The sequence below is a fragment of the Lithobates pipiens genome, unplaced genomic scaffold (assembly GCF_037356315.1).
Source record: "Lithobates pipiens isolate NorthernLeopardFrog02 unplaced genomic scaffold, aLitPip1_a1.2 Scaffold_28, whole genome shotgun sequence".
In the NCBI taxonomy this organism is placed as follows: Eukaryota; Metazoa; Chordata; class Amphibia; order Anura; family Ranidae; genus Lithobates; species Lithobates pipiens.
The window spans coordinates 149,156,002-149,178,790 of record NW_027507789.1 but is presented as its reverse complement, the minus strand read 5'-3'; the positions used below and the strand labels follow the sequence as shown (position 1 = coordinate 149,178,790).

Genomic DNA, 22,789 nt, shown 5'->3' with positions numbered 1-22,789 from the left:
TCAACACTACACGTTCATTACAGGGCACGCTGCGTGGCGCATGTGTGGCCATTCCTCTATATAATCATCAAAAGTGCACCTGGCAGAGGCAGCTGCCGCTCATCTGGAGATGAAACGATTGTTTGCAGTTTCATCAGCCCTCTTCATGAGATTGAAGCACACTGTGCTTCAATCTCATGACTCCCTCTGTATCCCTGAAGAAGAGATATGTTACCACATTCCCAAAACGTGTTGGGCCTCATGAGGAATAATTTCATGCCTTCTATTAAGCTCTTTATGAGCCTGATATACAGTGCCTTGCCAAAGTATTCGGCCCCCTTGAACTTTTCAACCTTTTGCCACATTTCAGGCTTCAAACATAAAGATATAACATTTTTATTTTTTGTGAAGAATCACCAACAAGTGGGACACAATTGTGAAGTGGAACGAAATCTATTGGATATTTTAAACTTTTTTAGCAAATAAAAAACTGAAAAGTGGTGCGTGCAAAATTATTCATCACCTTTACTTTCAGTGCAGCAAGCTCACTCCAGAAGTTCAGCGAGGATCTCTGAATGATCCAATGTTGTCCTAAATGACTGATGGTGATAAATAGAATCCACGTGTGTGTAATCAAGTCTCTGTATAAATGCACCTGCTCTGTGATAGTCTTAGGGTTCTGTTGAAAGCACAGAGAGCATCATGAAGACCAAGGAACACACCAGGCAGGTCCGTAATACTGTTGTGAAGAAGTTTAAAGCCAGATTTGGATACAAAAAGATTTCCCAAGCTTTAAACATCCCAAGGAGCACTGTGCAAGCGATCATTTTGAAATGGAAGGAGTATCAGACCACTGCAAATCTACCAAGACCTGGCCGTCCCTCTAAACTTTCAGCTCAGACAAGGAGAAGACTGATGCAGCCAAGAGGCCCATGATCACTCTGGATGAACTGCAGAGAACTACAGCTGAGGTGGGAGAGTCTGTCCATAGGACAACAATCAGTCGTACACTGCACAAATCTGGCCTTTATGGAAGAGTGGCAAGAAGAAAGCCATTTCTCAAAGATATCCATAAAAAGTCTCGTCTAAAGTTTGCAACAAGCCACCTGGGAGACACACCAAACATGCGGAAGTAGGTGCTCTGGTCAGATGAAACCAAAATCAAACTTTTTGCCCACAATGCAAAACGATATGTTTGGCGTAAAAGCAACACAGCTCATCACCCTCAACACACCATCCCCACTGTCAAACATGGTGGTGGCAGCATCATGGTTTGGGCCTGCTTTTCTTCAGCAGGGACAGGGAAGATGGTTAAAATGGAGGGAAAGATGGATGCAGCCAAATACAGGACCATTCTGGATGAAAACCTGTTTGAGTCTGCAAAAGACCTGAAACTGGAACAGAGATTTATCTTCCAACAAGACAATGATCCCAAACATACAGCAAAATCTACAAAGGAATGGTTCACAAATAAACGTATCCAGGTGTTAGAATGGCCAAATCAAAGTCCAGACCTGAATCCAATCGAGAATCTGTGGAAAGAGCTGAAAACTGCTGTTCACAAACGCTCTCCATCCAACCTCACTGAGCTCGAGCTGTTTTGCAAGGAAGAATGGGCAAGAATTTCAGTCTCTCGATGTGCAAAACTGATAGAGACATACCCCAAGCGACTTGCAGCTGTAATCGCAGCAAAAGGTGGCTCTACAAAGTATTAACGAAAGGGGGCCGAATAATTTTGCACTCCCCACTTTTCATTTTTTATTAGTTAAAAAAGTTTCAAAAATCCAATAGATTTCGTTCCACTTCACAATTGTGTCCCACTTGTTGGTGATTCTTCACAAAAAATTAAAATTTTATATCTTTATGTTTGAAGCCTGAAATGTGGCAAAAGGTTGAAAAGTTCAAGGGGGCCGAATACTTTCGCAAGGCACTGTATCATAAATGTTAATATGTTTTTGTATTTCTACAGTGATGTTCTGCACCAATACCTTTCTCTTTGAACACTTTAATAATCTTTATTTGAAAATTTTTATCAAAACAAGTGTCAATTAGAGTTTGCCCTCAAAGTCCCATAGTATTGGGGGTACCCTTTTCTCCATATATAAAATTTAGGGATGTTGACAACATGTTCAGGAGACAAAGTCTCTATATGGTAGTTTTCCTCTATTAAGCTCACCTGCCTACTGTCCCGTTCGCCGGCTCACCCGCTCACGTAACCACAGAGTCACCCACCCACACACCCACCAAGCCGCCCGCCCACTCACTCAACCGCCGATCCACCTGCCTCCTCACTCACCCACCCGCTCACTCACTTACTGACTGGGCTGGCCCGCCCACTCACTCACCCACCGTCCCATCACTAATTTCTCCCTCTGGATTCACCCCTGTCCTGGACGCACTTGCAGTGTTTTTTATTCCTGCCTCTAAAAGCCCTTGCCACTAAACACTGATAAAAGCCTGTGTGTGTGCATGCACACATAGGCTAACATGCAGGGAAGTATAGAGGCAGACACCCCTAGGAGCAGTTGTAAAAACATTCAGTGTGCATAATAATCTACTGTTTATGTGCAGTGCAAAACTACCTCAGCCATGGGATGCAGGTATGTATCTGAGGAGGGTGGTAGTTTAGGTCAGGAAGGGGTGAAAAGGATAAGTGAACTTTTTTTTTTTTAAGTGCACGTTGTCAGAAATTAATATCTAATAATGGTTAGATTCATCACAAGGCATCAAGAATTTTTATGTGAGAATTCCACACATGTCCTGTTGTGCCATCAAGTGAAGGAAAATTAAACACAGACATCAAAAAATGTACACATGGATTCTGACCATTCCTTACTACAGGGGTCAGCAACCTTTTTCCACTTAAGGACGGGATTCAGTGTATGTGAATGCATGGAAGGCCACGTTCACCTGCTAATAAATGAAGATAATAATAATCTTAACATACTAATAATAACAGCCCCCTGCACCTCTGGACCCCTTTACATTACACACAGCCCCGCACCTCTGGTTCCCTTTTACATTGCACAGCCCCCTGCACCTCTGGACTCCTTTACATTACACAGCCACTGCTCATCTGGACCACTGTACATTACACAGTCCTGCACCTCTGGACCCTTTTAGATTATGCACTCCTGCATCTCTGGTTCCCTTTTACATTACACAGACCCTGCACCTCTGCACCCATTTACATTAGACAGCCCTGCACCTCTGGACCCATTTACATTACACAGCCCCCATATCTCTGGACCCCTGTACACAGCCACCTCTGCATATTACATATCCCCCTGCATATTACACAGCCCCCCTGCATATTACACAGCCCCCTACACACACCCTGCATATTACACAACCTCTCCCCACAGCTCTGCCCTTTCCTACCTTGCCTCATGCAGAGAAGGAGACAGAGCAGAGCAGGAAGCTGAATGAGAACACAGGAAACACACAAAATAGCGCTGATAAGACAGCAGGAGCTTCCGGAGGTAAGTTTTAATTTTAAGAAGCTGGTGATTGGTTGCTAGGACCACCTAGCAACCAATCACCTGGAAAGTTAACTCAAGAAACTCCCACTGTCTTAACAGCACTGCTGTGCTTCTCTCCTGTGTTCTCATTCAGCTTCTCGCTCCGCTCTGCTCTTACTTAAGATGTCCGTGGCGGGTGCATGTGAATTCATCACGTGCACTGATGAGCCAGACATTTAGTAACGGCAGGCCAGGTGCGGCCTGTGGGCCATAGATTGTCGATTCCCTGCCCTACTATATTCAAAAAAGAAAGGCAGTTGGTGGCAAGTGAACTGGGTAAAGCGTGGTTTGCTGAATGTTGTCTAAACGCTTTAAAAAAATCCACAAACCTGAACCTCATAGGAATCAAATTTTGTACTTTTTTTCTTAAGGTCAATTTTAAGTTTTTGGTAAAAATAAAAGGGCACTGCCATGGGGGACATGTACCAATGCAAAAAATGCTTATGAAAATAGAATTCAACGGGGTGTGGGTCTTTTATTGCGATCTAAAGGGCAACAATATAAATACAAATATCCCTTTGGATTATGTGCTTGCTAGTGTTGGGCGAACGGTTTGGCCTGAGCATGAGTTTGGGCCAAACATTGGCTGTTCACCGCTTCAACAAACAACTAAATTATCAGAGCGTTCGACCATTTTTTCGGCCTGTCGAACGACCACAATACACTGCTCCACCGCACAGTGCATTGAAAGCCCCGATTGGCTGAAGCAATGAAAGCTTTGCCCCAGCAGGGCAAATAGCACTGTCAGAGCCATGATTGGAAATTGTTATGATAACTCTATCCATTCATGACCTCTCAACAGTCTCCACTGGCAGGGATGATAGTATAGTGAAGGGTGTCACAGGTCCTTGCAGTGGGTAGGCCAGTAGCACACCACCAACTGTAGACTATAGCAGGCAAATTTCTCTGCTCCATCTGCTGCAGTGGAAAAATAATAGTCACTGCTACCCACATTTCCAGTATCTAAATTCAAGCTGGTCAAAGCTGCTGGGTTTACAACCTCTGCCTTTCCATCTGGAGGATTCTGCCCCTTCTGTGAATTTTCGGAAAGTGCTGTACCGCAATGGCAGGTTCCCAGACACTATTTCTTTGCATGCAAGGCCATTCCTGCACTATAAAATCATGTGGAAAGCAATGTTGTGGAATCGTTGGACAAGGCAGTCAGCGGCAAATTCCACCTTACTGCTGACACCTGGTCCAGCAAGTATGGTAAGGGATAATATAGCCCTGGGTAACTTTGCTTGCAACTTGGAAGGATGCAGGGCAAGGCTCAGTGCTGCAGCTTGTTGTGCCGCCATATCTCTAAACAGCGACTGGTGATGATGCAAGGTTTGTCAGCTCCACCCCCTCCTCTGCTGAAATATCCCATGAACCACCAGTACCCCCTAAGCGTTCAAGAGGCTATTCAAGTTAGGCTAAAATGTTCCATGCAGTACTTCAGCTTGTCTGTGTAGGGGACAGGAGCCACACCAGAGCAGAGAATCTTGCAGTTCTGCAGGGGCAGGCCCAGAGGTGGTTCAAGCCACGCCAGCCAGGAATGGTGGTGTGTGGTAATGGCACAAACCTCTTGTCTGATATTAGACAGGGAAAGTTGACACATGCCCTCAATTTGGTGGTGCAGCTTTTCTTAAATAGTTACCCAGGGTTGGAAGATCTGCTAAAGCAGGCCAGAACAGTCTGTAGCCATTTTGGGCAGTTATACACAGCCATCGCTCGGTTGGTTGAAATTCAACGAGAATTCCACCTGTCCGTAAACTGCCTGATTTGTGACATGCCCACCAGGTGGAACTCGACTTTGGCAATACTGCAGCTGCCGCACATGCAGCAGAGTGCCTTTAATGAGTACCTGTGTGAGTATGGCACGACAGGCTCAGGCTGGCTTGGGGTTTTCACCACAGCAATGGCTGCTGATAAAGGATGCATGCACTGTAATGCCACCATTTGAGGAGGCCACAAGGATGGTGAGCCATGACAATGCATGCATCAGTGACACAATCCCTGTTGTGTTCCTGCTGGAGCAGACTCTGCATGGCAATATGGGCAGAGCATTAGAGGCAGAGCAGCAGGAGGAAGAGGAGGACTTCTTTTCCTCTCAAGGCCCACTTTATGCAAACACCATTCTTGTGACGCCACACAAGAGGAGAGGGAGGAGGAGGATTCTGGCAGTTTTGGAGGCATTGAAGCAAAGGAGGATATACATCAACCCTTAACAGATGGTTTTCCATACCCAGAACCCTTGGGAGTAGTATGTGGCTGGGAGAAGGCAGTTCCAGATACTGTAATACTCAGTGACTCCTAGAAGTCTGCTTCTCATGCCTCTGCAAACTTGCAGTGCATGGGCTCCTTCATTCTTTCAAGCCTGTGAATAGACACAAGAACACATGGCACCAGAGAGTAGGATCATTATTGCTTGGCAACCTTCCTTGACCACCGTTACAAGGGGAAAGTCTCGGAACTCATCCCGTCCCCATAGAGGGAGCAAAAGATGAAGTATCTTGAGGACACCTTAAAGAGGAGTTTATGTAATGCCTTTCCATACTCTGGTAGGTTACAGTCTGGTGGATAATGTTGTTTTAGGCTTCTGTTGGTCAAGAGAGGAGTGGTATAGAAGGGAGCTGCCTCAGTGATGCTTTTTAAAAAATATTTTTAGTCCTCGGCACCCATCGCTGTCAGCTTACACATTCCATTGCACCGTCTGCATCACGCGGTGGGAGATCATCTAGGGGCCAAAACAGACATGGAGAGCTTTCCAGTTAACGGTCCATTGGGTTACTGGGTCATGAGAATAGACCACTGGCCAGAACATGCCCAGTATGCAAATCAGCTGCTGGGCTGCCCTGCACGGTTACAATGTGAAGGCACCACCAACACACACAGGTCAATTTTTCTGCACCTGTTACTTCTATTCAAAGTCTGCAAAAGAGACACCAGAATTTATCCAAAAAATCTCTAATCCTGCACTAAATTGTGGCCTCATCATACAGACTGGGTCTGTAAATAATTTTTTTTTTAGCTTTATAAATGTCATTATTGCTGCAGCAAAGGGACCCCGGGCACTGTATTTAAAGGAATTATTTGTTTTTATTGTTATTTCTCATTTTCATGGTTTCACTTTAAGCATCAGTAAATCACTGCTCATTTAAAAATTATGTTTTTTTTACAAACTTTTTTCAATGGTATATGTGTCCCAGGGCAGTACCTGGACCCCCATAACCACTGTATGCATGGGTGTCCGCAGGTAGGGGCAAGGGGGGGCAAGAGCCCCCCCTTGGAATCAGGGATCGGATCAGGAGTGATGACCCCCTGCACCCCTCTCTGTCACCCCCTCTCTCTCACTGCTCCGACTTTTTCACCCCCCTCTCCCTCTGTCACCCCCCCACATGTATGCAGTTTCTGACAGTCTCTTGTGCCGTGTCCGCAGTCTCTTGAGCCATGTATGCAGTTTCTGACAGTCTCTTGGGCTATGTATGCAGTCTCTGGTCATCTCTTGTGCCATGTCCACAGCCTCTTACAGTCTCTTGAGCCATGTATGCAGTCACTGAAGCCTCTTGGGCCATGTATGCCATTTCTGGCAGTCTCTTGGGCTATGTCCGCAGTCTCTGACAGTCTCTTGGGCCATGTCTGCAGTTTCTGACCATCACCTGTACTACGTCTGCAGTCTATGACCGTGATAATGTGAAAATGACATTGTCGAAAAAGGGTCAGAGCATGGGTGACCTTAAAATGATGCCCCTCCCTGAAAAAAGTTCTGTGGACGCCCATGACTGTATGCCCAATTACTTGCATATAAGTCTTTTTATTTTTCCAGTTCGGGTCCCGTAGACTTCAATGGGGTTCGTTATTCAGCTCCAAACTTTTGCGATGTTCGACAGTTCAGCCGCAAAACCAAATCGGGGGCTGCTTGGCCCATGTCTAGTGCTTATATGTGGCATGAGGTGATCATCAAGGCACAGATCGTCCTGCAAGTGGGTCAGTGGGTCATCATTTATAGTGAATAATCTTGGATGCATATCACTGGGTAACGCGATTGATGTTGGCTTTACATCATGGGACATTTTTTAAATAAAGGACATTTACTACATACCCTGTATTCATTCACATGATGGAAGGCAGGATATCTGGGGCCCCCTAATTTTTAAGTGGGCTTCCGGATTCTGAGAAATCCCCCACCTCCATAGACCCCACATCCTCTAAAGCCAGGGATCTGATCATATATTATATAATCAATGACGTTCTCAGGATCCCCTCCAATGCGAAACAAGCCAGTCAGCTGAAAGCAGACTTTTAGTAGCGGTACTGATGCTGTTACTAAATCAATGACTTCTGGCTGCAGCAACTGGAGGTCCGGGCAGGCTGTGAACTAGCCATATCTGGCCATTTAGTTCACTCATTCAGTGAACAGCCTTGGTTTGGGTTGAACTCATGATCAATACAGGTTTAGAGCTCTTCCCTAATGGTAATGAAAGTTCTGCCTGCAGAATGTTTTTGTGAGTTGAGACCATACTGCAAAATGAAAGATTTTCTCATACCTGAACAATGATGAAGAGAGCCTCTATGACAGGTTTCATCATTTTCATGGGTGTTGCACACTCCTTGTACTCAGCTGTGTATGCAATCTTAAAAGAGGTCATAATAAGTGCACCAACGCCAAAGAGAACGATTCCCACTGCAAGGATAATAAATAATGAGTAACAGTTAGAAGGTAAGTGGATATATTAATTTATATGAGATAATTTTTTATATACAGTATCTCACAAAAGTGAGTACATCCCTCACATGTTTGTAAATATTTTATTATATCTTATCATGTGACAACACTGAATAAATGAAACTTTGCTACAATGTAAAGTAGTGAGCGTACAGCTTGTATAACAGTGTAAATTTGCTATCCCCTCAAAATAACTCAACACAGCCATTAATGTCTAAACCGCTGGTCACAAAAGTGAGTACACCATTAATGCCATGTACACACTGCTGGAATTTCCGATGGAAACAGTTCGATGGGAGCTTTTCTTCAGATTTTCCGACCGTGTGTATGCCCATCGGTCTTTTTCTGTCTGCATTTCCGACGGTCTTTAGATTGAGAGCCTATTCTTAATTTTTCCGATGGAAAACCTTTCTATCGGATTATTCGATCGTGTATATGCAATTCCGACACGCAAAATTCCAGACGCATGTTCGGAACCATTAAACTTCCCTTGTATAGTGCCATCGAATGTGTTGTATGTCGCTGTGTTATTGACCGTCAGAATTTGGTGTGACCATGTGTAGGCAAGACAGTTTGAGCGAAATTCTGTCGGAATTCTGACGGGAAAACCATCAGAGCTTTGTCCGATGAGAATTTCGATCGTGTGTAGGTGTCATTAGTGAAAATGTCCAAATTGGGCACAATTACCCAATCTCCCTCCCGGTGTCATGTGACTCGTTGGTGTTACAAGGCCTCAGGTGTGAATGGGGAGCAGAGGTATTAATGGTACATTTGGTGTTATCGCTCTCACTCTCTCATACTGGTCACTGGTAGTTTAACATGGTACCTCATGGCAAAGAACTCTCTGAGGATTTGAAAAAAAGAATTGTTGCTCTACATAAAATATGGCTATAAGATGATTGCCAAGACCCTGAAACTGAGCTTCAGCATGGTGGCCAAGACCATACATCAGTTTAACAGGACAGATTTCACTGAGAACAGGCCTCTCCACGGTCGACCAAAGAAGTTGAGTGCACATGCTCAGTGTCATATACAGGGATTGTCTTTGGGAAATAGACATATGAGTGCTGCCAGCATTGCTGCAAAGGTTGAAGGGGTGGGGCGTCAGCCTGTCAGTGTCCAGACCATGCTCCGCACACTGCATCAAATTTGTCTGCATGACTGTCAGCCCAGAAGGAAGCCTCTTCTAAAGATGTTGCACAAGAAAGCCTGCAAACAGATTGCTGAAGACAAGCAGACTAAGGACATGGATTATCTGAACCATGTCCTGTGGTCTGATGAGACCAAGACAAATTTAATTGGTTCAGATGGTGTCAAGCATATGTGGCAGCAACCAGGCGGCAACTAGGTGAGGAGTACAAAGACAAGTGTGTCTTGCCTACAGTCAAGCATGGTGGTAGGAGTGTCATGGTCTGGGGCTGCATGAGCGCTGCCGGCACTGGGGAGCTACAGTTCATTGAGGGAACCATGAATGCCAACATGTACTGTGACATACTGAGGCAGAGCATGCACCCCTCCCTTCAGAGACTGGGCCGCAGGGCAGTATTCCAACATGATAACAACTTCAAACACACCTCCAAGATGACCACTGCCTTGCTAAAGAAGCTAAAAAAGAGGGTATGGTGATGGACTGGCCAAGCATGTCTCCAGACCTAAACACTATTGAGCATCTGTGGGGAATCCTCAAATGGAAGGTTGAGGAGAGCAAGGTCTCTAACATCCACCAGCTCTGTGATGTCATCATGGAGGAGTGGAAGAGGACTCCAGTGGCAACCTGTGAAGCTCTCGTGAACTCCATGCCCAAGAGGGATAAGGCAGTGCTGGAAAATAATGGTGGCCACACAAAATATTGACACTTTGGGCACAATTTGGACATTTTCACTTAGGGTCGTACTCACTTTTGCTGTGTGTTGTCACATGAAGAGATATACAGTAGGTGCCGCTGATATTATGTTTCCAGCGCGATGCTGTCGCACTGGTTCCCGGCGACAGGCTTCTCTAACCAGCGTGATCCCGTCGCACTGGTTCTCCCAGTGGCTGCAATAGGAAAATGTCATTTTCCTATAGAAGCAAGCGAGCGAGAGAGCGGCGATAATGTCGCCTCACTAATGAAGCCTGCATGCCTTCGGGGGCATACCAGGCCCTTAGGTCCGATAGGGATTTTAAGGGGAATCCCCTACTCTGAAAAAAAACGGCGTGGGGTCCCCCCAAAATCCATACCAGACCCCTATCCGAGCACGCAGCCCGGCCGGTCAGGAAAGGGGGTGGGGACGAGCGAGCGCCCCCCCTCCTGAGCCGTACCAGGCCACGTGCCCTCAACATGGGGAGTGGGTGCTTTTTTTTTTTTACCAGACTCCTCTGGACTACCCAGAACTTTGAGAAAATTGGGGCTGAAATTGGGCTTAAAGGGCAATTGTGGTTTTACTAGAAGACATTAAGCCCTTCCCCCACTACTTTGCACTCACTGGAATGAATATACGATCCATTTCTCTGAGTCAAGAAGACAATCTTCCATTCTTGTGTGAGATTGGAAGTGTTTTATGTAAAGTTCCATTTTTCCTTCCTTCTGATAAAAGGCAACATTATACTTGTGTCAGCTGTGACTGACACGGGCTCACCAAACCATTAACACTTAGAAAAAGAACGGGTTCCTCAGAATGTCTACTCTTTAGTCCTATATGTTTTATGCTGTTTACCTATTACCATGGCACTAAAATGCTTTGGGGTGGAGGATGCTGGGACTGTGACATCATAAGGGGCGGAGTCACCATGTGACATCAACCGGTGATCCCGTCCCTTGTCCCTATATAAGTCGCTGCACACCACGTCCCTGGCATTGTGGCAGAAGAAGAAGAAGAACGGAAGGCGGCGGAGGCGGCAGCGGCAGCAGAAGACCGGGCCACTGCTAGTAAAAGAGCTGGAAGAAGAAGCGGTGGCCCGTCAAGAAGAATCGAAGAGGGGGACAAGACCCCGAAGTCCGAAGAAGGGGAGGCGGTGACGGAAGACTGGGTCTCCGCTAGTAAAAAAGCTAAAGGAAGAAAGCGGAGGCCCGGCAAGAAGAACCGAAGAGAGGGACAAGACCCCCGAAGTCAGAAGAAGACCCCTGGGCGGTGGCGGCGAAGAAGAAAGCCGTGCTCCTCCACTAGTGAAAGAGCTAGTAAAAGAGCAGAACATAGCGGAGGAGTCCGGCGAGAAGACCCCCCAAGACGGAAGACCCCCGGAGCAGTGCAATAAATAATTTTGAAATCTTTAGGGGTACATTTTACCCCATACTCATTCACATAGGGTGGGGGGCCGGTATCCGGGGGCCCCCTTATTAAAGGGGGCTCCCGGATTCCAATAAGCCCCCCGCCCGCAGACCCCGACAACCAACGGCCAGGGTTGTCGGGAAGAGGCCCTTGTCCTCATCAACATGGGGACAAGGTGCTTTGGGGTGGGGGGGGCGCAGGGCGCCCCCCTTCCCCTAAAGCACCCACCCCCCCCATGTTGAGGGCACGCAGCCTGGTACAGCTCAGGAGGGGGGGGGCGCTCGCTCGTCCCCACCCCCTTTCCTGACCGGCCGGGCTGCATGCTGGGAAGGGGTCTGGTATGGATTTTGGGGGGGGGACCCCACGCCAGTTTTTTTCGGTGTAGGGGTTTCCCTTTAAAATCCCTACCGGACCTAAGGGCCTGGTATGCCTCCGGAGGGGGAACCCATGCTGTTTTTCTTTTTAAATTTGGCGTGGAGTTCTCCCTTAGGATTCATACCAAATACAGTGCCTGGTATTGGCGGGAATCCAATTCGGATCCCTGCACCAGTGTGAACCCGGCCAGCGATGCTTGTCGCTTATCGAGAAAGGAAAATAAAAATAAAAACGGGGCTTGCAGGGTGTTAATCTTGCCTATAAAAGTGGCGAGATTGACACAATATCGCGGTCACCTACTGTAATAAAATATTTACAAAGATGTGAGGGTTCTGCACACGTTTGTGAGATACTTGAGATACATACTGTGTATAATACAGTATTATTATACAAACAAATTGAACAGATGGGGCATTTGTGGAAAATTCAAGCAAATTTGGCTTTGGCCAATCACAGCACGGTGGTCAGTGGGAAGAATGCTCCTTACACTTGTGGACATTGGGAATAATTAGGTCCTTACAGATAGCTAATAAGATCAATGGTGTCATTGGGAACTTACAAGAAAGGCAGAAATTGATCATTGCTCAAGGAAGCCCTAGCAAACTTTGAAGGAATCCTAGGGCTCCATAGAACCCTGGTTGAGAAACCCTGGTGTAGACTATATATATATATATATATATATATATACAGTGCAGGCAGTGTATTTACTATAATTTAAAATAATATATTGCGGTGTAATAGTAATATATAAATATATATACATATATACTCTGCATTCAGGTAGACTATATATACAGTGTATTCAGCGCAGACTACATATACAGTTCAGGCGGTCTAATTATATATATATATATTATATTTTATATACACAGTGCAGTAAGTGTACAGTATATATTACAGTGCAGCCGGTGAACAGTACATAATACGGTGCAGGGGGTGTACACAGTATATAATACAGTGTGTACAGTTTCTAATACCCATCAGGATGTGTACATAGTATATAATACAGTGAAGCCAGTGTACAGTACATATTACAGTGCAGGCTCTGTACACAGTATATAATACAGTGTGTGCAGTTTCTAATACAATTTAGGCAGTGTACACATTACAATGCAGCCAGTTTACAGTACATAATACAGTGCAGGTGGTGCACACAGTTGTCAGAAATCAAGAGACAGAAGTACAGTTAAATCACACTTGTTTAATAATAAAAGTAAAAAGATCAAACGTAGTCAAAACATAGCCAAAGTTCAGTAGCCAGAACAGATCGTCAGCCAAGCCAGGAGTCAGGGATCAAAATAGTGGAACAGCAAGCAGGATCTGTAGCCTGAAGGGATGTCAGTAAAACAGGAACGCAGGAGAGGACAATTTTGGGTGTTCGCGGCAAAGCCAAACACCCTTTAAAAGTCTATGGGAGAAATCAAAAGTGCTAATTTTAAAGGCTTATATGCATGGTATTGTCATAAAAAGTGTTTGGGAACCTGGGTCCTGCCCCAGGGGACATGTATCAATGCAAAAAAAAGTTTTAAAAACGTCCGTTTTTTCAGGAGCAGTGATTTTAATAATGCTTAAAGTGAAACAATAAAAGTGTAATATCCCTTTAAATTTCATAGCTAGGGGGTTTCTATAGTATGCCTGTAAAGGGGCACATGTTTCCCGTGTTTAGAACAGTCTGACAGCAAAGTTACATTTCTAAAGGAAAAAAAAGTCATTTAAAACTACTCGCGTCTACAATGAATTGTCGGTCCGCAATACACATAAAAGTTTATTGATAAAAACGGCATGGGGATCCCGAACCCAATTTTTTTTAAAAAATGCGTGGGGGTCCCCCTCAAAATCCATACCAGACCCTTCATATGACGCACAGTCAGGATAACAGAACCACTTCCCGGACATCAATCTGCTATTGACCGGGCGAAAAGTGGTTGAGAAGTGTCAGAAGAAGCGGAGTGTCACACTGCTGAAGACTCCCACAGAGGCAGATCATGCAGACAGCACGGAGAAGAAGCCGGAGCAAGATACAGGATGAGAAGAGCGGTGGAAGAAGATGAAGAAGAAGATGGAGAAGAAAAAGATGGAGAAGAAGAACAACACCGAAGGAAGACCAGAAGAAAGAAGATGAAAGAAGAAGCACAAAGAAGAAGAATTTAAACTGTCTTTTTTAACCTTTTTGTCACTTATTTTGTGAAATGGTAGAGGTACATTTGTACCCCATTACCAATTCACACGGGGGGCGGGATCTGGGGGTCCCCTTGTTAATAAGCAGACCCACCACAACCACCGGGCAAGGGTTGTGGGGATGAGGCCCTTCTCCCCATCAACATGGGGACAAGGTGCTTTGAGGGGCTACCTCAAAGCACCCTCCCAATGTTGAGGGCATGTGGCCTGGTACGTTTCAGGAGGGAGGGGCGCTCTCTCATCCCACCTCTTTTCCTGTGGCCTACCAGGTTGCGTGCTCGGATAAGGGTATGTTATGGATTTTTGGGGGGACCCCACACCATTTTTTGTTTCAATTTTGGTGGGGGGTTCCCCTTAAAATCCATATCAGACTTGAAGGGCCTGGTATGGAATTTAGGGGGACCCCCACGCAATTTTTTTTTTTTTAATTTTGGTTTGGGGTTCCCCTGTGAGGAAATCCCCATGCCGTTTTTATCAATGAACTTTTATATGTATTGCGGACCGACAATTCATTATAGCTGCAAGTAGTTTTAAATGACTTTTTTTTCCTTTAGAAATGTAATTTTGCTGTAAGACTGTTCTAAATACGGGAAACATGCGTCCCTTTACAGGCCTACTATAGACACCCCCCAGGTAATTTTAAGGAATTTAAAGGAATATTACACTTTTATTGTTTCACTTTAAAGCGGTTCTTCCCCCTAAAGTGGAAGTTCCGCTAATCTGATCCCTCCCCCCTCCGGTGCCACAATCGGCACCTTTCAGGGGGGAGGGGGTGCAGTTACCTGGATATCTGAACCCACTTCCGGGCAGACCGCCACAGACCCCCGCAGGTGCAGAACCACTTTAAGTATTACTGCTCCCGAAAAAACAGCCGTTTTTAAAAAAAAAATTTTGCATTGATACATGTCCCCTGGAGCAGGACCCAGGTCCCCAAACACTTTTTATGACAGTACCATGCATATAAGCCTTTAAAATTAGCACTTTTGATTATTCATGTTCGTGTCACATAGACTTTAATGGTGTTTGCATGTTCAAAACATTTTTTTATGCCTGTTCGCATTTTCTAGTGAGAAACGAACGGGGGGGGGGGGTGTTTGGCTCATACCAACCCACCTGACACTCTGGGTTCAGACATCTTTGCACCACCTTATGCCACGTACACACGATCAAACAATCCGGTGGAAAAGTCCGGCAAACTCAAGTCCACTGGACAATCCACCCGTGTGTAGCCTCTGGCGGACTTTTTTTACCCAAGTATGGTGGACTTAGAAAGTAGTTTTGCACTCCAATCTTTCTGCCGGATTCGCATTTCGGCGGACAATCCGGCCGTGTGTGTGCAAGTCCGCCGTGCTTTTGAGATGAACGGACTTTTCCCGCCCGGAGAAAAGTCCGCTCATTTTGAGCACGTCTCCAGGTAGCCGGGGCCAGCGAAAGAGCTGGCCCCGCCACCTGGTATGGACTTAAAGGGGAATCCCTACACCGAAAAATCGGTGTGGGGGTCCCCCCCTAGGTCCACATCAGACCCTTATCCGAGCAAACTACCCGGCCGGCCAGGAAAGGGGATGGGGACGAGTGAGCGCCCCCCAACTCCTGAGCCGTGCCAGGCCGCGTGCCCTCAAAATGGGGGGTGCCTTGGGGAAGGGGGGGCGCACAGCCCCCCCACCCCAAAGCACTTTGTCCCCATGTTGATGAGGACAAGGGCTTCCCGACAACCCTGGCCGTTGGTTGTCGGGGTCTGCGGGCGGGGGGCTTATCGGAATCCGGGAGCCCCCTTTAATAAGGGGCCCACGGATACCGGCCCCCCACCCTATGTGAATGAGTATGGGGTACAATGTACCCCTACCCATTCACCTGTGAAAAAAAGTAAAAAAAAAAACACAACACACAAGGGTTAAAATAGTTTATTGCACAGCTCCGGGGGTCTTCTGTCTTCGGGGGTCTTCTCGCCGGACTCCTCCGCTATCTTCTGCTAGCTCTTTTGCTAGCGGAGGAGCCTGGCTTTCTCCTTCGCCGCCGCCGCCCTTTTCTTCCTACTTCGGGGGTCTTGTCCCCTCTTCGGTTCTTCTTGCCGGGCCACCGCGCCTTCTTCTAGCTCTTTTACAGGCGGTGGCCCGGTCTTCTGTCGCCACTGTCACCGTCTTCTGTTCTTCTCTTCTTCTCTTCAGATGTTGCCTCGTCGCATCCTCCGCTCACAATGGCACGGACGCGGCACGCGGCGACTTATATAAGGACATCACCGGATGATGTCCCCGCCTATTATGATGTCACAGTCCCAGCATCCTCTGGGACAGTGACATCATAATAGGTGGGGACATCATCCGGTGATGTCCCTATATAAGTCGCCGCGCGCCGCGTCCGTACTATTGTGAGTGGAGGATGCGACGAGGCAACATCTGAAGAGAAGAAGAGAAGAACAGAAGACAGACATCGACGACGACGGCGACGGCGGCGACAGAAGACCGGGCCACCGCCTGTAAAAAGAGCTAGAAGAAGGCGCGGTGGCCCGGCAAGAAGAACCGAAGAGGGGGACAAGACCCCCGAAGAGGGGGACAAGACCCCGAAGTTGGAAGAAGAGGGCAGCGGCGAAGAAGAAGAAAGCCGGGCTCCTCCGCTAGTAAAAGAGCTAGCAGAAGATAGTGGAGGAGTCCGGCGAGAAGACCCCCGAAGAAGACGGACAGAAGACCCCCGGAGCTGTGCAATAAACTATTTTAACCCTTGTGTGTTGTGTTTTTTTTTACTTTTTTCCACAGATGAATGGGTAGGGGTACATTGTACCCCATACACATTCACATAGGGTGGGGGGCCGGTATCCGGGGGCCCCCTTATTAAAGGGGGCTCCCGGATTCCGATAAGCCCCCCGCCCTTGTCCTCATCAACATGGGGACAAGGTGCTTTGGGGTGGGGGGGCCACACGGCCCCCTCTTTCCCAAGGCACCCCCCATGTTGAGGGCACACGGCCTGGTACGGCTCAGGAGGGGGGGGGCGCTAGCTCGTCCCCCCCTTTACTGGCCGGCCAGGTAGCGTGCTTGGATAAGGGTCTGATGTGGACCTAGGGGGGGCCCCCCACACCGATTTTTTTGGCGTAAGGGTTCCCCTTTAAGTCCATACCAGGTGACGGGGCCAGCAACACCTCCTTCGCTGGCCCCAGCTACCTGGAGACGCGCTCAAAATGAGCGGACTTTTCTCCGCGTGTGTGGGCGAGTCCGTTCATTTCAAAAGTACGGCGGATAGTCCGGCGGACTTAGTATGCCGTATTAGTCCGCTGAAAAAGTGCAGTGTGTGGGCAAGTAGCCCGTTTGGAAAGTCCGGCGGACAGTGCGGCAGGAAGTCCACCGGAATAAGTCCTCCGGATAGTTGGCTACGTGTGTACGTGGCATTAGAGTAATAAGTCAATCCACTTAATGAGTTTATATTCTATTAACATTTACTGATTACTGATTTTGTTGTACAAAGGAGGTAGTAGATCAACTGAACTTCGGATAACAGTCCTAGTTCAGAAGAAACATTTCTCCACAATAATACAAGATAAACAGTCTGGAGATAACAGTGTCTTATATACATATATGTACAATGGAGTACCACTTGAACGTGACCTGAAAGCATAAGCAAGAGTTAAAACATTCATTCTGGCAAGATTTCTAAAGGGCAAGCCCAGGCCGGCCTATTCAACTTTAATCCTAATGAAAAATCAATTAAACAAAACAATAGGAGGGCCCTTTAAGTAGTAATGAGAGCAATGTCCTAGTAATGTCCCAGTAGCAGGCCTGATGATCTTCCCTAGCAGTTGGAGCTCATTAACTATATCCAAAAAGGTGTAGCAGCAAGGTAATCATACTTCTTGGAAAAGGGTTGATGGGACAGGTGTATATGTGCTGTGAGGAATTAAACTCAAGTGGCAGGTGCATTTACAATGAGCTGTGCCAGTCCAAACTGCAGTTAGGGTGTGGCAGCCCACTTTTATTGAATAAAGGAAATTTCACTTATACATCAGTTGCCCAGACAGGGGTTTCTTCCACATAACATGAATTAACGAAAATACCATGCCACCTGGCTTACATGTTGGCAGCATGGCTGATCCTCTTACCAGTCCTTTGACTGTGTCATTCAGCTCTCTCAGAACACTTGGCTCTCTAGCCTTCAGTTGCAGTGCCCTGCTGCATGGCCCACCTCTGGCCTAAGGATTGGGGTTCTCCTGACACACCCTGATAGGAGCTGACTTAAATCCTGGAGACCCGATGGCTTATGGCTGGGTCCTCTGACCCCTTGACAAGACCTCGGTCCTGTGGCTTCTGGCTGGGGCCCCCTGACCCTGGGTGTAGGGTGCCCACATGTCCCGGATTGCCTGGGATAATCCTGCAATTAGCAGGTCTGTCCGGGGTCCCGGGTACCCTCATTCCGGGACAATACAGTGTTCCGGAATTGCCCTGGGTCAATCTAATGCCCACTAAAATAGCCTTTGCATTGTCTGTCTCTCACTGTTTCAGCCTGTGGTGGACCCCTAGCTGGCAGAGACCCTTTTTACTTTATTCATCACCACCGCTGGCTCAGTGCCCAAACTGGTTGCTACCTGCCGCCCGCTTGGCGTGTAGCAACCAGTGACGTCGTGAGCAGGAGAGAGGCGGAGACCCAGCATTCACAGCAGAGGAGATTTAAAGAGGAGGGCCAGTTAAAAAAAAAAAAAAAAAAAAAGTCAGCAGCTGCAAACACTGCAGCTGCTGACTTAATAAAATCACTTACCTGTCCAGGGCGCCCGCGATGTCGGCCGCCCGAGGCCGAGCCGTCCCTCGGCTCTCGGGTCCCGGCGCCGCCATTCCCTGTAAGGGAAACAGGCAGCGGAGCCTTACGGCTTCACTGCCCGTTTCCTACTGCGCATGCGCGAGTCCCGCAGCTACTGCGCATGCGCGAGTCCCGCAGCGCTTTCTGAATGGGACGCGCTGTATTCTGGAACACACAGTTCCCAGAACACAGCGCGACCCATTACCCAGAAGACGCCGCGACGAAGACAGAAGATCTCCGTGGAGGAAGATTAGGATAAAGTGCCTAGCAACAGGCATTTCTGGTAAGTAAAAAAAAAAATTTTTTTTCATTTTATTTTTTTTAGATTTTTTTGTCATTTTTAACATTTTTTGCTTTTCAGGGTGGCCCTCCACTTTAACTTCCTCCTCCGTGCCTGCTGTTTAGCTCCACCCACCTCCTCCCTGTATGTTCTGCAGTCCAGCCAGGCAGCAGAAGAAACTCCTGAGACAGACTGAAGTGCATCAATGAGAGAGATGGTAGAAAGGCAAGTAAAATGCTAAACATTCACTAACATAACAGATCCATCTGGGTTAAAATTCTCTCGGCTCTCCCCCAGAAGCCAGAGTTCTGTGCTGAACTGTCAGCACTTCTCAGAAACTCAGAATGTGTGTCAGGCTGGAGCGAGCAAGCCTCATAGTGCACTGTGCAGAGAGGACGGTAGGCAGATAAGGGTCGACAGGAGAGGACACTGACAGATGAGATTACACCCTGGATGGAAGGAGGACACATCCTTAGATATCAGGGCACGGTTCATGCTGGGACTTGAAATCCTTCACTTTTGGGGGATGTGACCCTCCCAAAGGTGAAGAACTACAGGTCCCAGCATGAACCCCTCAGAGCTGAAGATGTTTCCATCATCACTGCACACATGATAACTCCTTAAACCTGGCTCTTCTGTCCAGCTGTTCACTGTATCTTCTCTCCCAATACCTGGTGTAACTACAGGGGTTGCCATTGCAAATCAGACTCATACTCCAGGGGGTCCATGCAGCTTCCCTCTAAACCTGTATGGGACCTGTATAGGAGGGGCAGCATATAGAGGAACTGATGCCCTCCACGCTCTTCTTGCAGCCACTGAATGCCTGCAGGTGGTAAAGGAGGAAAAGCGGGCATTCAGTGGCTGCAAGAAGAACATGGAGGGCATCAGTTCCTCTATATGCTGCCCCTCCTATCCAGTTTGCTTCTGCTGCCCACAGGACCCTCAACACTCTCCTGGCCCCTCTGTGATCTTCCCCAGCAACTTTTCTGCTCTCTCCCACCCCACCTCTCCCTTCTCAAATCCCCTGCTGTCCCCTGGTCCCACCTGTGCTCTTCTTCAGTCTCCACCCTGTGCTGTTCTCCGGGCCCCCCATGCTGTTCTCTGATCCCCCCATATATCCCCCCATGCTGTTCTCTCCCTCCCCCCTGTGCTGTTCTCCGGTCCCCTCCTGTGCTGTTCTCTGATCTGAGGTCTGTTGTTAAGCTTATATTATTACATGTATATAGATGAACTGAGGAGGGGGACAGGGACAGTGATCAGGAAAAAGGTAAAAAGCCCCCCCCCCCCCCCCCCCCCAGCACATTTCCGACCTCCACCTCTCTACTAGCACAAATGGAAGGGGAGGGGGTGAGTACTGATGGAGGGGGGTCTGTACTTAGTGGAGAGGGGGGTAAGTACTGAGGGATGGGGTCTATACTTAATGTAATAATAGAAATACATTTCAAGCATTGTGTTGGAATGATATAAGTGCTAAAACCAGCCATTCATCTGACAAATCACTTCCCGCCGAATTCCCATCAATCCAGAGACTACAGTCAACACAACACCCCCCCCTGGTTCAAAGGGCAAAATTGTCCCTGAATGGCAGTTTGGAAATGTGGTCACCCTACTTGGGTGAGACCTTCCGTCTCCCACACTGGGAGCAGTCTCCAAACTGGAAGCTGTCTCCAAAAATTTGAGCTTTGAGCAATTCTCAAACCTGACTATATAATGACCCCGCACACCTGTGTAGTGAGCCATGTTGCAGGCCTCTAGCAAAATCTGGTCCCAAGATTGAATGTTCTGCTTTAGAACTGCAGAACCCTGACAGATGCTAGTTTTGAACCTTGCATTAACCCTTAATGAGACTCCTGGGTCACCTTTTCCTATAAACTTATAGCGACAGAACCTCTCTCTGTCACATACCCCCCCCCCACCCCTTTGTTTCAAACCGGAAGGCAGGAGACACAAGCTTCTATCTCTGGCACCATTAAGGGGAACTCTGCTCCCTTTGACCCATGTAGACCTTCCCAGGTCTTCTTCCTGACATGCTTCCACAAGCATTTTTGAGACCTTCACAAGTTCCTCATACCAACCTTCAATCTTAGGGTTTTAAGAATACTTTTGTTTTCTCAAGCCCCATACACAATATCAGTTTTTCTGCTGAGTTTTTCCTTCAGGTTTACCAAAACCATGTAGTAGAAGGGCCTGCATGATTGCATACACATTGAAACTCCTAAGGTTTGACCTCATATTATATGGTTTTGGTAAATCTGAAGGAAAAACTCAGCAGAAAAACTGATAGTGTTTATGGGGCTTTAGTGTATTTTGGCTTTTCTGCCACCTTTTCCCTAATTATTGATGCTGTAGGGAACCTCCTGTGCTTAACCCCAAACCCTTTTCTTTCTCATTTGTATCAACTTCAACCACTCTTGATGTACCTTTGGATTAAGTAATCCTTTTGTGCTTACTCTTGGCAACCGATACCTCATTTGCAACAACGTGCAACATCAGTTCATCCATTTCCCTGTTACCATTACCAAAACTTATTTTCTGTCAGAGTGTCTCCGGGTACCTCAACTCGTACCTTTTTGTGGGTGGTGGGCAGAATCACTGCAACTGCTACGTCTGAACTGGGCCCTTCCCTCACATAAGGTCTAGCGGGTTGAGACAGTAAACGTGCCATGCAGGTATGAGCTTTATGTTCGAGTCGAACTCATGTTCGACTCGAACACTGGCTGTTCCTCCATTCGCCGAACACTGAACAATTTTGGGTGTTTGCGGCACATTCGAAAGACGTGGAACAACCTTTAAATGTTTATGGGAGAAATCAAAAGTGCTAATTTTAAAGGCTTATATGCATGGTATTGTCATAAAAAGTGTTTGGGGATCTGGGTCCTTCCCCAAGGGACATGTATCAATGCAAAAAAATGTTTTAAGTACGGCCGTTTTTTCGGGAGCAGTGATTTTAATATTGCTTAAAATGAAACAATAAAATAAGTCTAATATTCCTTTAAATTTCGTACCTGGGGGGTGTCTATTGTATACCTGTTTCCCGTGTTTAGAACAGTCTGACAGCAAAATGACATTTCTAATGGAAAAAAAGTAATTTAAAACTGCTCGTGGCTACAATGAATTCTCGGTCCGCAATACACATAAAAGTCGTCCATGTCTTTATTGACCTTGCTTTGTGTGCTGGTCCAAATCATTTGGTGGAGGGGGGATTATGGTTTGGGCTTGGTCCCTTAGTTCCAGTGATGGAAACTCTTAAAGCGTCAGCATACCAAGACATTTTGGACAATTTTATGCTCCCAACTTTGTGGGAACAGTTTGGGGATGGCCCTTTCCTGTTCCAACATGACTGTGCACCAGTGTATAAAGCAAGGTCCATAAAGACATGGATGAGTGAGTTTTCTGTGGAGGAACTTGACTGGCCTGCACAGAGGCCTGGCCTCAACCCAATAGAACATCTTTGGGATGAATTAGAGCAGAGACTGTGAGCCAGGCCTTCTCATCCAACATCAGAGCCTGACCTCACAAAATGTGCTTCTGGAAGAATGGTCAAACATTCCCATAGACACACTTCTAAACCTTGTGGAAAGCCTTCCCAGGAGAGTTGAAGCTGTTAGCCCTTGTACACACAGTCGGAGATTCCGACAACCAAATCCGTCGGAGTTATTCCGACGGATTAATTCCGGGCGAGGTCCAGAAATGATGTTGCATACACACGGTCGGACCAAGTTGT

General features: G+C 47.0%; 1 protein-coding gene across 1 annotated transcript in view; it reads right to left on the bottom strand.

The window, feature by feature from the left end:
• The window catches only part of LOC143935659 (proton channel OTOP2-like), a 141,039-nt gene that overhangs the window by 57,600 nt on the left and 60,650 nt on the right, over positions 1-22,789 (bottom strand). Inside the window, exon 2 of the mRNA XM_077459690.1 lies at positions 8,030-8,166. Within this exon, the coding sequence (XP_077315816.1) occupies positions 8,030-8,166 (137 nt within the window). The remainder of the gene's footprint in view (positions 1-8,029; positions 8,167-22,789) is intronic.